Source organism: Neofelis nebulosa, chromosome 2 (assembly GCF_028018385.1).
Source record: "Neofelis nebulosa isolate mNeoNeb1 chromosome 2, mNeoNeb1.pri, whole genome shotgun sequence".
Classification (NCBI taxonomy): domain Eukaryota; kingdom Metazoa; phylum Chordata; class Mammalia; order Carnivora; family Felidae; genus Neofelis; species Neofelis nebulosa.
Genome location: NC_080783.1, coordinates 124874519 through 124886820, shown reverse-complemented (window position 1 = coordinate 124886820; position 12302 = coordinate 124874519). Strand labels below are relative to the sequence as shown.

Here is a 12302-nt window from a genome sequence, read left to right as displayed (position 1 = left end):
CACAACTGAGAACAACATTTATATGTTGCCTTTTATAGATGAGGGCACACAGTACTCCAGGGGGTCCTCAGCTGAGACTCTTTACAGCCAGAACTAGGCAGTCCGGACCCTCTGGCCATCTGGGCCAACCGGGTATCCCAAAGATTAAAGGGATCTCAAGCATTCTATTTGGGAAGCTCTGTGTTAATGATTTTTGACACTCTCCACACACAGCTTTTAACAGCACTTGAAATTAAATTTACCATCCCATGTATCCAACTATAAGATCAAATGCAAAATAAACTGGGTACAGATCCTTATTTCTGTTATCTCACTCAAAAGATAATAAAAAAGCAAAAGTTTCACCTGGGAAACTGGAGGTTCATGAAGGTCTAACTGAAGTCTCTGTACAACATCAGTAAAATCCTCAGCATGAAAACAAATCACATCTTTGGTTATGCGAGGCTGGTCACTCCTAAGATTAACAAAATTAAGTTTCAGAAACCTGCATCTCATAATGGAAAATGATGACAAATTTCAGTTCTCCTATTCTTGGAAATGCTCCTACTAGCACAGAAATAGACACACAGGAATATACATTTGCTTCTTTAAGCAACATTTAAAAAATAAATAAAACACCAATTAAGCTGTTTAAAAAAATGAAAATTAGATTAGTTGTTACAAAAAACAGCAGTGACTAAAAACAGTTTCATTCTAAACTAGTTGCAACTGCATCCTTTCACCACCCTGTAATGTCATCAGGATGGAACACAGTGGAGAGAAAACATACCAGCCACATAACTATCACACCTTCCAGTTTTCAAACTGGGGGGGTGGGGGTGGGGAGTGACAGAATGATCTTTAACTTGAAATACTTACTGTCAAGCTGTGATTGAACTATGCTTCCAAAAAAGGTCAAACTCTATAGTAATACTGAAGGCCCTGAAGTTATAAATATGAAAAACAAAACAGTTTTTAGACAAACTAAATTCCATGCTCTGAGCTTTGGGTTCCAACTGAATGTAAAAGGGTGCAGCCACTGTGGAAAATAGTATAGCAGTTCCTCCAAAAATTAAAAATAGAATTATCAAATGATCCAGCAATTCCACTTCCGGGGATATACCCAAAAGACTGAAAGCAGAGACATGAAGAGATATTTTTTCAGAGCAGCCAAAAGGTGGAAGCAACCCAAGCGTCCGCTGATGAGTGAAACCAGATAAACAAAATGTGCCATATACATATAATGTAATACTACTCAGCGTTAAAAAGGAAGGAAATTATGACACATGATATAATATGGATGAACCTTGAAGATATTATGCTAACTAAAATAAGCCAGTCACAAAAGAACTACTGTGTGATTCCACTTATACGAGGTATTTAAAGTAGTCAAATTCATAGAAACAGTAAGTACAATGAAGGCTACCAGGAGCTGGGGAGAGAGGAGAAAAGGGGTTAAGGTTTACTGGTTTCAGAGTTACAGTTTTGCAAGACAAAAAAGCTCTCAAAATCTGCTTTGCAACAATGTAAATATACTTAACACCACTGAAATGTACACTTAAAATGGCAAAGATTTTTCATTTTAATTTCCTGTTATGGGTATTTTACCACAATTTCTAAAAAAAAAATTAGTCCCCAAACTTTTAAATGGAGTCCACATTTTCTCAGACAACTTTAACCAACATTATAGTTGAGTTTCATTAACTTACCATTCACCAAACTGTACAGCTTTCAAAACCCCAACAGCAGCCGTACTCTGCCAGTCAAACCCCTGACCTACATGGTCAGCATGAGCTCTTGTCCTATCTTCAAAGAGGACTTCACGGGGTTCACTGGTCCGAGGTAGGTACTGGAGATTTTTAATTTCATTCATTGATCTGGAGTTGATTTGGTTGTGAAGTAAAGGGGGGAGGGGAGGAAAGTATTAATAGCAGTAAGGTGAAAAAGTCTGCTAAAATATCAAATTTTAAATAAGATCAGAACTGATAAGGGTTCCATGATTTTGATCATTAACATTTAACACACTATACCGTAATGCTCAATGTCATTACCTTCTTCTCTTGGGATGTCATGATAATGTAGAGGCTATATTTTTTATTTGGCTCAAATGTAGTGTTACAATTTACAAAATTTAGTTTTCAAGCAATAGGAAACACAATTCAAAGTTCAAGGCTGTATGTTTCTTCACCCTCAGTCATCTTAATTCTCAAAACAGACTTGATTCAAGATGGAAAACTGAGCATGTACATGATCTCCTTCCACATTAAAATGAAAGTAAAAGGCTTCAAACTAATATGGTAGGGGTGGGAGAGAGGAGATGGGCGAATGGATAAGAATACAGATGAAACATAACTGGCTGTGAGTTGATAACTGCTGACATTGACCACATGAGACTTTAGTATATTATCTTCTGCTTTTTCATGTGCTCAAGAATTTCTAAATATAATAATCTAAAGGTGATAGTAAAGGAATGAATAAGAACCAACAAAGGAAATGAATTAGTGCATGAACAATATCAACAAATTTCTGTAAGATGGAAAATGATTAAAAGTGTCTAGTAAAACTAAGCAGAGAAAGCCACAGGCCTGGAATACACTAGAAGGGAATAGCAACTAAAAAGGCAGCTGGCCTGCCCAAAAGACCTTGAAGACTAAGAGGTACAAAAAAGAAAAAAAAAAAAAAAAAAAAAAGCCCATTATCATGATGTTAACAGACAGAAATGTAGTAAGGCTGAGAAAGGGGGAATTAAAGTGAAATTCTGCAAATAAACCAGTCACCCACCACCCCTGTGAGTAGAAATGAGGTCAGGCATCTACCCCCATGCTATGGTTGATCCACTCAGCATCCATCTATCCTATTTATTTCCCTGACAGAACTCTGATTCTCATTAGGTATCTGCTCCTGCCCCATAAGTGACCTCATTTACAAGTTTCAAAGGTAGATCCTGATGAATCCTGACAAACTGTGGCAAACACATTCCCCTTGCCAGTAACTGATTTAAAAATGGACACAAACACACATGCAAAGATGCTCAACGTCGCTCCTCATCAGGGAAATACAAATCAAAACCACACTCAGGTATCACCTCACGCCAGTCAGAGTGGCCAAAATGAACAAATCAGGAGACTATAGATGCTGGAGAGGATGTGGAGAAACGGGAACCCTCTTGCACTGTTGGTGGGAATGCAAATTGGTGCAGCCGCTCTGGAAAACAGTGTGGAGGTTCCTCAAAAAATTAAAAATAGACCTACCCTATGACCCAGCAATAGCACTGCTAGGAATTTACCCAAGAGATACAGGAGTACTGATGCATAGGGGCACTCGTACCCCAATGTTTATAGCAGCACTCTCAACAATAGCCAAATTATGGAAAGAGCCTAAATGTCCATCAACTGATGAATGGATAAAGAAATTGTGGTTTATATACACAATGGAGTACTACATGGCAATGAGAAAGAATGAAACATGGCTTTTTGTAGCAACATGGATGGAACTGGAGAGTGTGATGCTAAGTGAAATAAGCCATACAGAGAAAGACAGATACCATATGTTTTCACTCTATGTGGATACTGAGAAACTTAACAGAAACCCATGGGGGAGGGGAAGGGAAAAAAAAAAGAGGTTAGAGTGGGAGAGAGCCAAACCATAAGAGACTCTTAAAAACTGAGAACAAACTGAGGCTTGATGGGGGGTGGGAGGGAGGGCAGGGTGGGTGATGGGCATTGAGGAGGGCACCTGTTGGGATGAGCACTGGGTGTTGTATGGAAACCAATTTGACAATAAATTTCATATATTGAAAAAAAAAAATGGACACAAACTGACTCTGGCCAGCAGTAAGAGAGGAAATTTGCTAAGGAGACTTCTGGGAAGTTTCCTAGCTTGTATGACAGAAGAAAAGATGCTTTTTTTCTTCTATTGCATATAACTAGATCCATATGTGATACCTAGACCACAATAATCATCCAGCAACCATAAAGAAAGCCACTGTGAGTACAAAGCCCAGGCAAAGAACATGACAGCAGAGAAAAAGACCCAATTCCTTGATGAAAGTACTGAATCACTGACCATATATATATATATTTGGTGCCAAGAGCCAAGCTCTCTAGACTTCGTAATACATAAGATAATATTTTATGAACCAGTTTGAGTCAAATTTTTGCTGCTTGTAGCCAAAAGCATCCTGATAAACTTTCAGAAAAACAAAAACAAAAAAAAACCTTCATGTTCTCTAAACACACTAAACTTACCATATTCATAGAACTAATGTAATCCTCTGGCATGTGGCCATACCCTTTCATGTCCAATTCTATGCCTATTAACTCTAAAGTGAAGCCTACCTAGTGATAAGCCTCACTGAAATATAAATAGAACGTCCGGTAAGCCCAATGCTTTATTTCTAAATATGAATGTGTCAACCACAAATCACCAAATATGTGAAGACAGCCTGTAGCAGCCTGACAAAGACCAAAATAAACCATGCTAAAATGTAAGAATTCCAAAGAAAAAAGTCAAGTGAATGTCCCCAAATCAAAAGCAAACAGATAATAAGAAATATGAGGATAATCAAACTGGGAGATCTGTTACTCCGTCAACAGTAGTTTCAGAAAGAAGTAACAGAAAATGAAGAGATTGCCAAAGCAGTTAAGCAAGAAAAATTCCCAGAAATGAAAGGAGAATCTTTCTAGGACCTATCAAATCACAAGAAAGATTAAATATAATAATAAGAATGAAAGACCCAAATATGTATCATTGTGAAATTAAGCTTTCAGAGAGGAAAATAAGTTACCTATAAAAAAAAAATTACATTGGCATTAAGACTTCTCATAAACAATATTAGATAGCAGAAAACACCGTGGTAAGCTACAAGTTTTAAGGGAAAATACATCCTCTGGAATCCAGTTAAGCTATCAATCCTATTTCATGAGAAAAAAAGGAATTTTCAGGCATATCATGACTCAGAATATTTCTGAGAATATTCCTTTTCTTCCTTTTCTTAGAATGTTACTTGAGAATGTGCTAAATCAAAAGAAGGAAATAAACCCAAGAAGACAACTGTAGGTTAATACAGAAATGCATTAAGTGGGAGGTCCTACGTTGATAACTGTGAAAAAAGCTTTTCACATTGAAGAGAACACAGAGCTCCAAAAGATTTCCAGGTAAAAAAGTTATGTGTTAGAGCATACAGTATGATTAAAGTTTTGGATTCTTGAGGATATGATAAAAGCACAGAAAGCAAGGTAACTATCAACATTCTCAAAAAAACAAAAAACAAAAACAACTATAAAAAAAAAAAAAAAACCATAGCCAAAGTCAAAGCCATAGAGAAAGGGTGATTCTAGAAGAAAGAAATGTATTTGGAGCAAAAAAGAGAATAGAAGATATTAGGGATATGGTCAAGAAAAGTGTATGTCCCCCTTCAAAAGAGGGGCAATCAGAAACTGCAGGGAAAACGGATTAAAACAAAACAAAAAAAAAAAACACAGTCCAAACATGAAACTATTTAAAATGTAGCATGATTTTCAGTATCTAGGTGAAATATAGGAAAAATTCTTTTGTATATTACCCCTTTGAGTAATAAGTAACATTGGAAATTTAGAATGTAACTTTTTAGCCTATTGGTTGGGTCTGCATAAACTTACCTTCCCATAATATAAATGGCATTTACTGGTTTTCAAATCCTAGAATACACCTATTGACAAAGCATATAAAACCTAATTATGGCTTTAAAGCACAATATGAATTAACCTCAACAATGCATAAGCACAGCTGACAAAGAGTAGAAAGGAGGAGGAAGAAAGTAGAGAGTCATTTAACTATTGGGAGACAAGGTGAAGGGAAGGAGTCCTAATCTATCATACCAAGAAACTGACAAATTTCCTGCCAAAGTCTTAAAACAAAAGACATTAAAAACAGAAATGGTTTTTGCCTCTGGTAAAAAGGTATCTGCATCTGGAGGGAAAGGTGGCCAGGATTTTTCATTACAAACCCTACCGTACTATTTGATTTTTTAAAACCCTGTGCATGTATTTCTTTAAAGTCCATAAATTCAAAGGCCATCTTCATTAGCAGTGCCCTTGATCACCCGACACTTCTCACAGTGATTTCACTATCTTCAGCAATAGAGCATTCTCATTAACACAAAAAGATGACGTTAGCGTTTTAAGTTCTGATTTATTCACTCTAATTCAAAGTGCCTTTGGATACTTTGCTTAAGAATATTTAACCCCAGTAAAAATAAAATTTGATAGCCCCTCATATTAGTGGAGAAAAAATAAATTATTAAGCAAATGATGTTGGTACAGGTGCCTAACTACTTGGAAAAATTGATCAATCTCTCCCTCTGTCCTGAAATCAATACCATGTAAGTAAAACATGTAAATACTGAAATCACAAAAGTACTAGGAGAAAATATAGATGAGTATTTTATAATAATGAGAAAAGGCATTTCTAAGCCTGCCAGTAGGATAGAAACCTCAGAGGAAAAGACAGATCTGACAACATATAAAAATCTCTGTAAGGAAAAATAAATGGGGGGTTGGGGGGGGAGGGGTTGAGTAAAGATAAAACTGAAGCTAAAAAAGAATGAGGAAAATGTGCAACATTTAAAAAAAATAGTTAATAGTCCTATAGAGAATTTTAAATAAAAAACAGCCTAGTAGAAATATGGGTAAAATGAAAAAGGAATCACAAAAGAAGAAACACAAACCCTCAAAGAAAAACTAATTAAAATGAGACATTTCTGCCCAGTCAGATCAACAAAATTTAAAAAAATGTTAATGGGGCACCTGGGTGGCTCAGTCAGTTAAGTGTCCGACTTCAGTTCAGGTCATGATCTCACGGTCTGTGAGTTTGAGCCCCGCGTCAGGCTCTGTGCTGATAGCTCAGCCTGGCGCCTACTTTGGATTCTGTGTCTCCCTACCAACCAGCCATCCATGTAGTCAGCCAACAAGCCAGCCATAGGTACCCCACAATCAGTGATGTGTTATACATTTCCAAACAAGCGGCGTTGGGGGAAGATGGCTGACTGCAGCTGATTTGCTTATTTCTGTGGTATAAATACTCCCAACATGTCCAATTTCAAGCAACTAATGTGACCTCATTCTATGTGGAACAGGGAGGCTAATAATGGCCCTGTGAGCTGGCTCCAGCATACCACTGTCAGGTTTGTCAAAAAATTTACACTAAAAAAGAACTGGTTAAATAAATTCTGATACAACCACTCAGTGAGAACAAAGTAGTCATTTAGAAATGATGATATAAGTGCATCTAATAGAACACATAAACTTAACGGATTAAAAAAACCAAGTTTAAAAGTAAACATCACATGAAGAATAAGCTCATTTGTGTATAAAGTTCATGAGTATAACACAAACTAAAATCTGAAAGGCTGATATGCCTCAATGGGTGGTATTATGGGTACATTTTGCCTTTGTTTTACTATTATCTGATTTTTCTAAAAGTTTGTAATAATCAAGAAACAAACAGTGGCCGCTTCCTTTTTGGAAAGATCACAGTACTGTATACATACAGTACTTAAGAATTTAGAATTTCAAGACTCATCATCATGATGTACAAAACCTGCTGTGGTCTAGCAATGTGCAGAAGTTTTAGTTTACTCCACGTTCTACCCTTTCATCACCTTGCATTCACATATAGTTTTTACAAAGTACTTTCGCACAGTATCTCAAGTACCTAAGGTTATTCCATACTTAGCTTTAGCATCATTCCCCTGGGAGCTTTAAGGTAAGGTCTACACTAGTCTATTAAAATGCACTTCTGGGTACTTATCTGGAGTTGCTATTTCCATAGTCGAAACAAATATGAATCATTTTCAGTCTCATTAGATTTTTCACAGTACCAGAATAAGTTACTCTACATTTGTTTTAAGTGTCTGAAACACAAAATATGTTAGCCCAGTATGAATTACTATAGGAGATATACATTACTGGTTTCATTCAGCAAAGACTGATCACCTGCTTATGTGCCATGGAGATTGAGAAGAATAAAACATAGTCACTGTCCTCAGAGCTCAAAATTTAGTAAAAACCAAAAACATGTAAACAGATCATTAATGAAGAATGATGTGTGAGCACAGAGAAGGGAACAATTAATTGTCTATGCTTCACAAAGGAAGTGACATCTAAGTTTAGTTTTGAAAACTTATTAAGCGCCTGTCAGGTAGAAAGGAAAATGGGGGAGAAGCCATTCCAAATAAAAAGAACAGTGCAAAAGCACAGAGTTGTCAAAGACCACGGTTTGAAAAGTGAACTCTGCATGGCTAGAGTAACTATAAACTGATCTAGCTAGAAGAACTTTTGGGGCCAGATTATGAAAGATCCTTGTAGACCACACAAAGAAGTTTGGACTTTTACCTTGTAGGCAGTTAGGACCCAGGTTTTAAGAAAACAGGCAAAAATTAAAGTTGTTTTTTAGAAGTATGCCTCACTCTGGTGACTAATGAGAAGGCTGGACTAAGAAACTGACCACTAAAGACTTATTTAAGATAGCTCTTAAAATGGTTTTCAAACTGTGTTCAAGTCTCAATCATTTTTATTAGCAACCAAATTTTTAAAAAGTGCTTTTGCTTATTTGGGAAAAATAAATGTTTACCGTCGTCTTTTGAAGGGTGACTTTGGCATATCTGCTGTAGGGATCATCTGCTCTCCTGGCCTAACCCACATGATAGGCCCATCATCACTCTGGGACCTACACTGGAGTCGGAGGCTGGAAAGTGTACCCCAGGGCAAAGTCATCTAGAAGTCAGATAAATGAGTCACGTTAAAAAAAATCTTTTTGACTATTTACAAGTTAATCCCACTACCACCCAAAATAAAGCTCTAGGAAGTTGATTTTGTGTATGTACATGAATAAATGCTATATTAGATAGTAATTTATATGTAAAAAAGAATCATTGAAGTTAATTATTCCGAACCAATTTTTTTAAACATTCCTATTCAAAACACTAGATAAAATGTAATTTTACTAGACAAAATTAACTTAACATTGTTTTCACAGAAAGTGCACACTTAAATAATGATCAGAACTCTAATAATTGGAATTAACACTCACTTTCAGAAATGGTGATTCTTCTAACATATCAAGGAACTCTGGGAAATAATCACCAACTTCTTCATCTACTGCTCCAACAAGACTTATCTGCCGCATGGGACCTGCTCGGTAGGTGCCACAGCAGTATGTCCTGTTGACCTGAGATAAAACGAAAGAGGGAGGATAAAGGACTGAAGTACACTATAATATAATTAAAGAATTATAAAACAGTATTGTTTCCAATGTTGCTATTTCTTTTACATACTATGAACTCAACAGTCTGTACCTTGGATAAAGCCCATAGTTACAGAAAGATGCTCTCGCACACTGACAAACACATTAATATGGTAAGTGCCACAAACAGAAATTTCAAAGAGCAAGTTAGTCTATGATCCCAACATCTCAAAGAAACATTGAAGACATTAAGATACACTTAAACTTCTCTGAGAATGATTTTTTATACTTTGAAAACACTCTAAACTGATCTTTATTTTGGAAAGAAAAAAATCGGCAAATAAAAAGTAAAACTGGCAGGGCAGAGAAAATTAAAAAAAAAAAAAAGAAAGAGAGAGAGACCACGGTCAGATTAATCTTCCATATCCATTTTGTATTCCCTAGTGAAAACCTTCATATCAGGCAAGATACCAGGCTGTTATCAAACCCAATCTCCCTCCCAGTTACTTGCATGTAAGATCCTCTACCCTAGGCAAACTGATCTTTTTGTCTACCCAACTTATGCCAAACTTACTTCTACCTACAATGATTTTTCTCTTAAATATGCCCTACTTGGAATGTCCTCTTTTCTGTCAACCCAAATCTTATCTTTCAAAGATCAGTTCTTTTTTTCTGGAAGCCTTCCTGATCACCCTTCATGATCTTTTCCTTTTCTGAAACACAGAGACACTTTCTTTACATCAACTCTCTAGTGAATTTAGGGCATATTTTATACCAATTTGTAGCCCAGAGAATCCAAGCATTCAAATGGAATCTACTAATACACCTGAAACTAGTATTACACTGTATGATAACTAATTGGAATTTAAACTTTAAAAAAAATTTTAACGGAACCTACCAATTGATTTGATACAACCTGATATTATTCTTCTATGTCACTTCTTGTATTTTCTTAGGCAGAGAGAGAGGAAGACACAGAATCCGAGGCAGGCTCCAGGCTCTGACCTGTCAGCACAGAGCCCAATGTGGGGCTCGAACCCACTAACTATGAGATCATGACCTGAGGTGAAACCAAGTCAGACACTTAACCGACTAAGGCCACCCAGGTGCCCCTTCCCACCTCCAATTTAAAATGAATGTTTCTTAGGGCACCTAGGTGGCTCAGCTGGTTAAGTGTCCAACCTGGTTTCAGCTCAGGTCATGATCTCACAGTTCATGGATTCGAACCCACTAATAGTGCAGAGCCTGCTTGGGATTCTCTCTCTCTGCCCCTTCCCTGCACCCTCTCTCTCAAAATAAACAAATAAACTTAAAAATAAACAAAGAAATAAATAAGTAAAATGTTTCTCAAGGATAAAGACAGATCCATGCATACAAATGACTAAACTAAAAATGCTGAATTCTAAGCAGACTTTCCACCTCGGATCAGTAACCAAACATTCACTATCTTAGTTATGGTGCAGATTAGATTGAAAGGCCTAATATACAGTTGTACCTTTATAAGGCAGGTCACTATTGAACATTAAAAAAAAAAAAACTAAGAATCAATTGGGATTGTTTTAAATATCCTTTTGCCTCAATACAAGGCATAAATGACCATCCAGTTTTTTTTTTTAACTTTTTTAATGTTTGTTTATTTTTGAGAGAGACAGTATGAGTGGGGGAGGGGCAGAGAGAGAGGGAGACACAGATTTGAAGCAGGTTCCAGGCTCTGAACTGTCAGCACAGAATCCAACATGGGGCTCGAACCCTTGTACTGTGAGATCATGACCTGAGCTGAAGTCGGATGCTCAACCAACTGAGCCACCCAGGGCCCCAGACAATCTAGCATTTTTTACACAATTCTTTACTATTAGTTCTTTAGCAACATTTTCAGAACCCACTATTTTTTTCTGTAGACAATTTAATAGCACCCCTATACATACGCAATACAAACAACAACAACAAAAAAAGGGCTTAGATCCTATTCTCAAATATCGGGGATTTCTTAACTCCTTACAAATCTTTCCGAAAATCACCTTATATGATCATTAAGCAGCAACTGCCCAGGACAAAATTACTTTCTTTCCCATATTTATTTGTATGAGTTACCTTCCCATCATTTGTATGATCGTCATGCTATGAAAAGTCAGAGGGGGCAGATTGGGAAAGAAGATGCTCACGGGATGCAGATAAAGGAGAAGTAGGGAAGCTTTCTAAGCATTATTCTAACTTTTCTTAGCCAAGCACCCTAAAACAACTAACGGAGATTTACTAACCTTCAGTACCAGTTCTAGGAATCGCATGCTTTCAGGAGTAATAAATATCAGTCTCCCTACAACACCCCCACCAACTATTCCCAATTACCAGAAATTCCTTTACCAAGAAAGGCTTTCAAATATACAGAATAGGGGCATTTTATGTAAGAACTACGATAAAGACACATTACAATTTAAAGCTTACAGAACTCAAAACTAATCCTGAAAAAGCACACTGCTATGTGCCACTTTTGCTAGCTTGGAGATTATGCAACTCTTAATGCATTATTAATTGAAGGAATTCACATTACACACAAAGTAAGACTGAATATTTTTATATCACGGTGTTTGAAGTTTACCTAATTTAATCCCATTAAATCAATAGCAATGAACTTGAAGACAACTTAAAATGCAAACACCTAGGATAATTAATATGTGACATGAGTAAATATAAGCACCCTTTCCTATTTGGAAAGAGAAAGGAAGTAAACCTAAAAATAGGGATTTGAATTATTTTTTATATAAAAAATATAATATTATAAACTTATAATTTATCCTGTGGCTAGAAAGGATATAAAAACCAGCCATTAAACTGTGGCAAAAAAAAAAAAAAAAAAAAAGTAGTAAAGCTGATGAACGGTGTATCACTGATGTAAAAATGTTCATAAATGCTAATGTTTATAAAGCATTTAAATAATTAAGTGCACAAGTTAGAAGATGAACAGCATTTATGACCAGAAATTCAACATGTACCAACTAACTGTGTGACACCTATGCCAAACAAACTACTAATTCTACCCTTCTTCTTTTTAGAAAAAGAACTTCCTGGGCATATAGCCAATGAGCTAGGCTCCTCGGCAGCCA

General features: G+C 36.4%; 1 protein-coding gene across 1 annotated transcript in view; it reads right to left on the bottom strand.

Annotated features, from left to right (window-relative positions):
- RSBN1 (round spermatid basic protein 1) overlaps positions 1–12302 on the bottom strand; it is a 47371-nt gene that overhangs the window by 4949 nt on the left and 30120 nt on the right. Inside the window, exons 3-6 of the mRNA XM_058716166.1 lie at positions 9049–9186; positions 8590–8732; positions 1689–1856; positions 346–454 (exon numbers count right to left, since the gene is read on the bottom strand). Coding sequence (XP_058572149.1) covers positions 346–454; positions 1689–1856; positions 8590–8732; positions 9049–9186 — 558 coding nt within the window. The remainder of the gene's footprint in view (positions 1–345; positions 455–1688; positions 1857–8589; positions 8733–9048; positions 9187–12302) is intronic.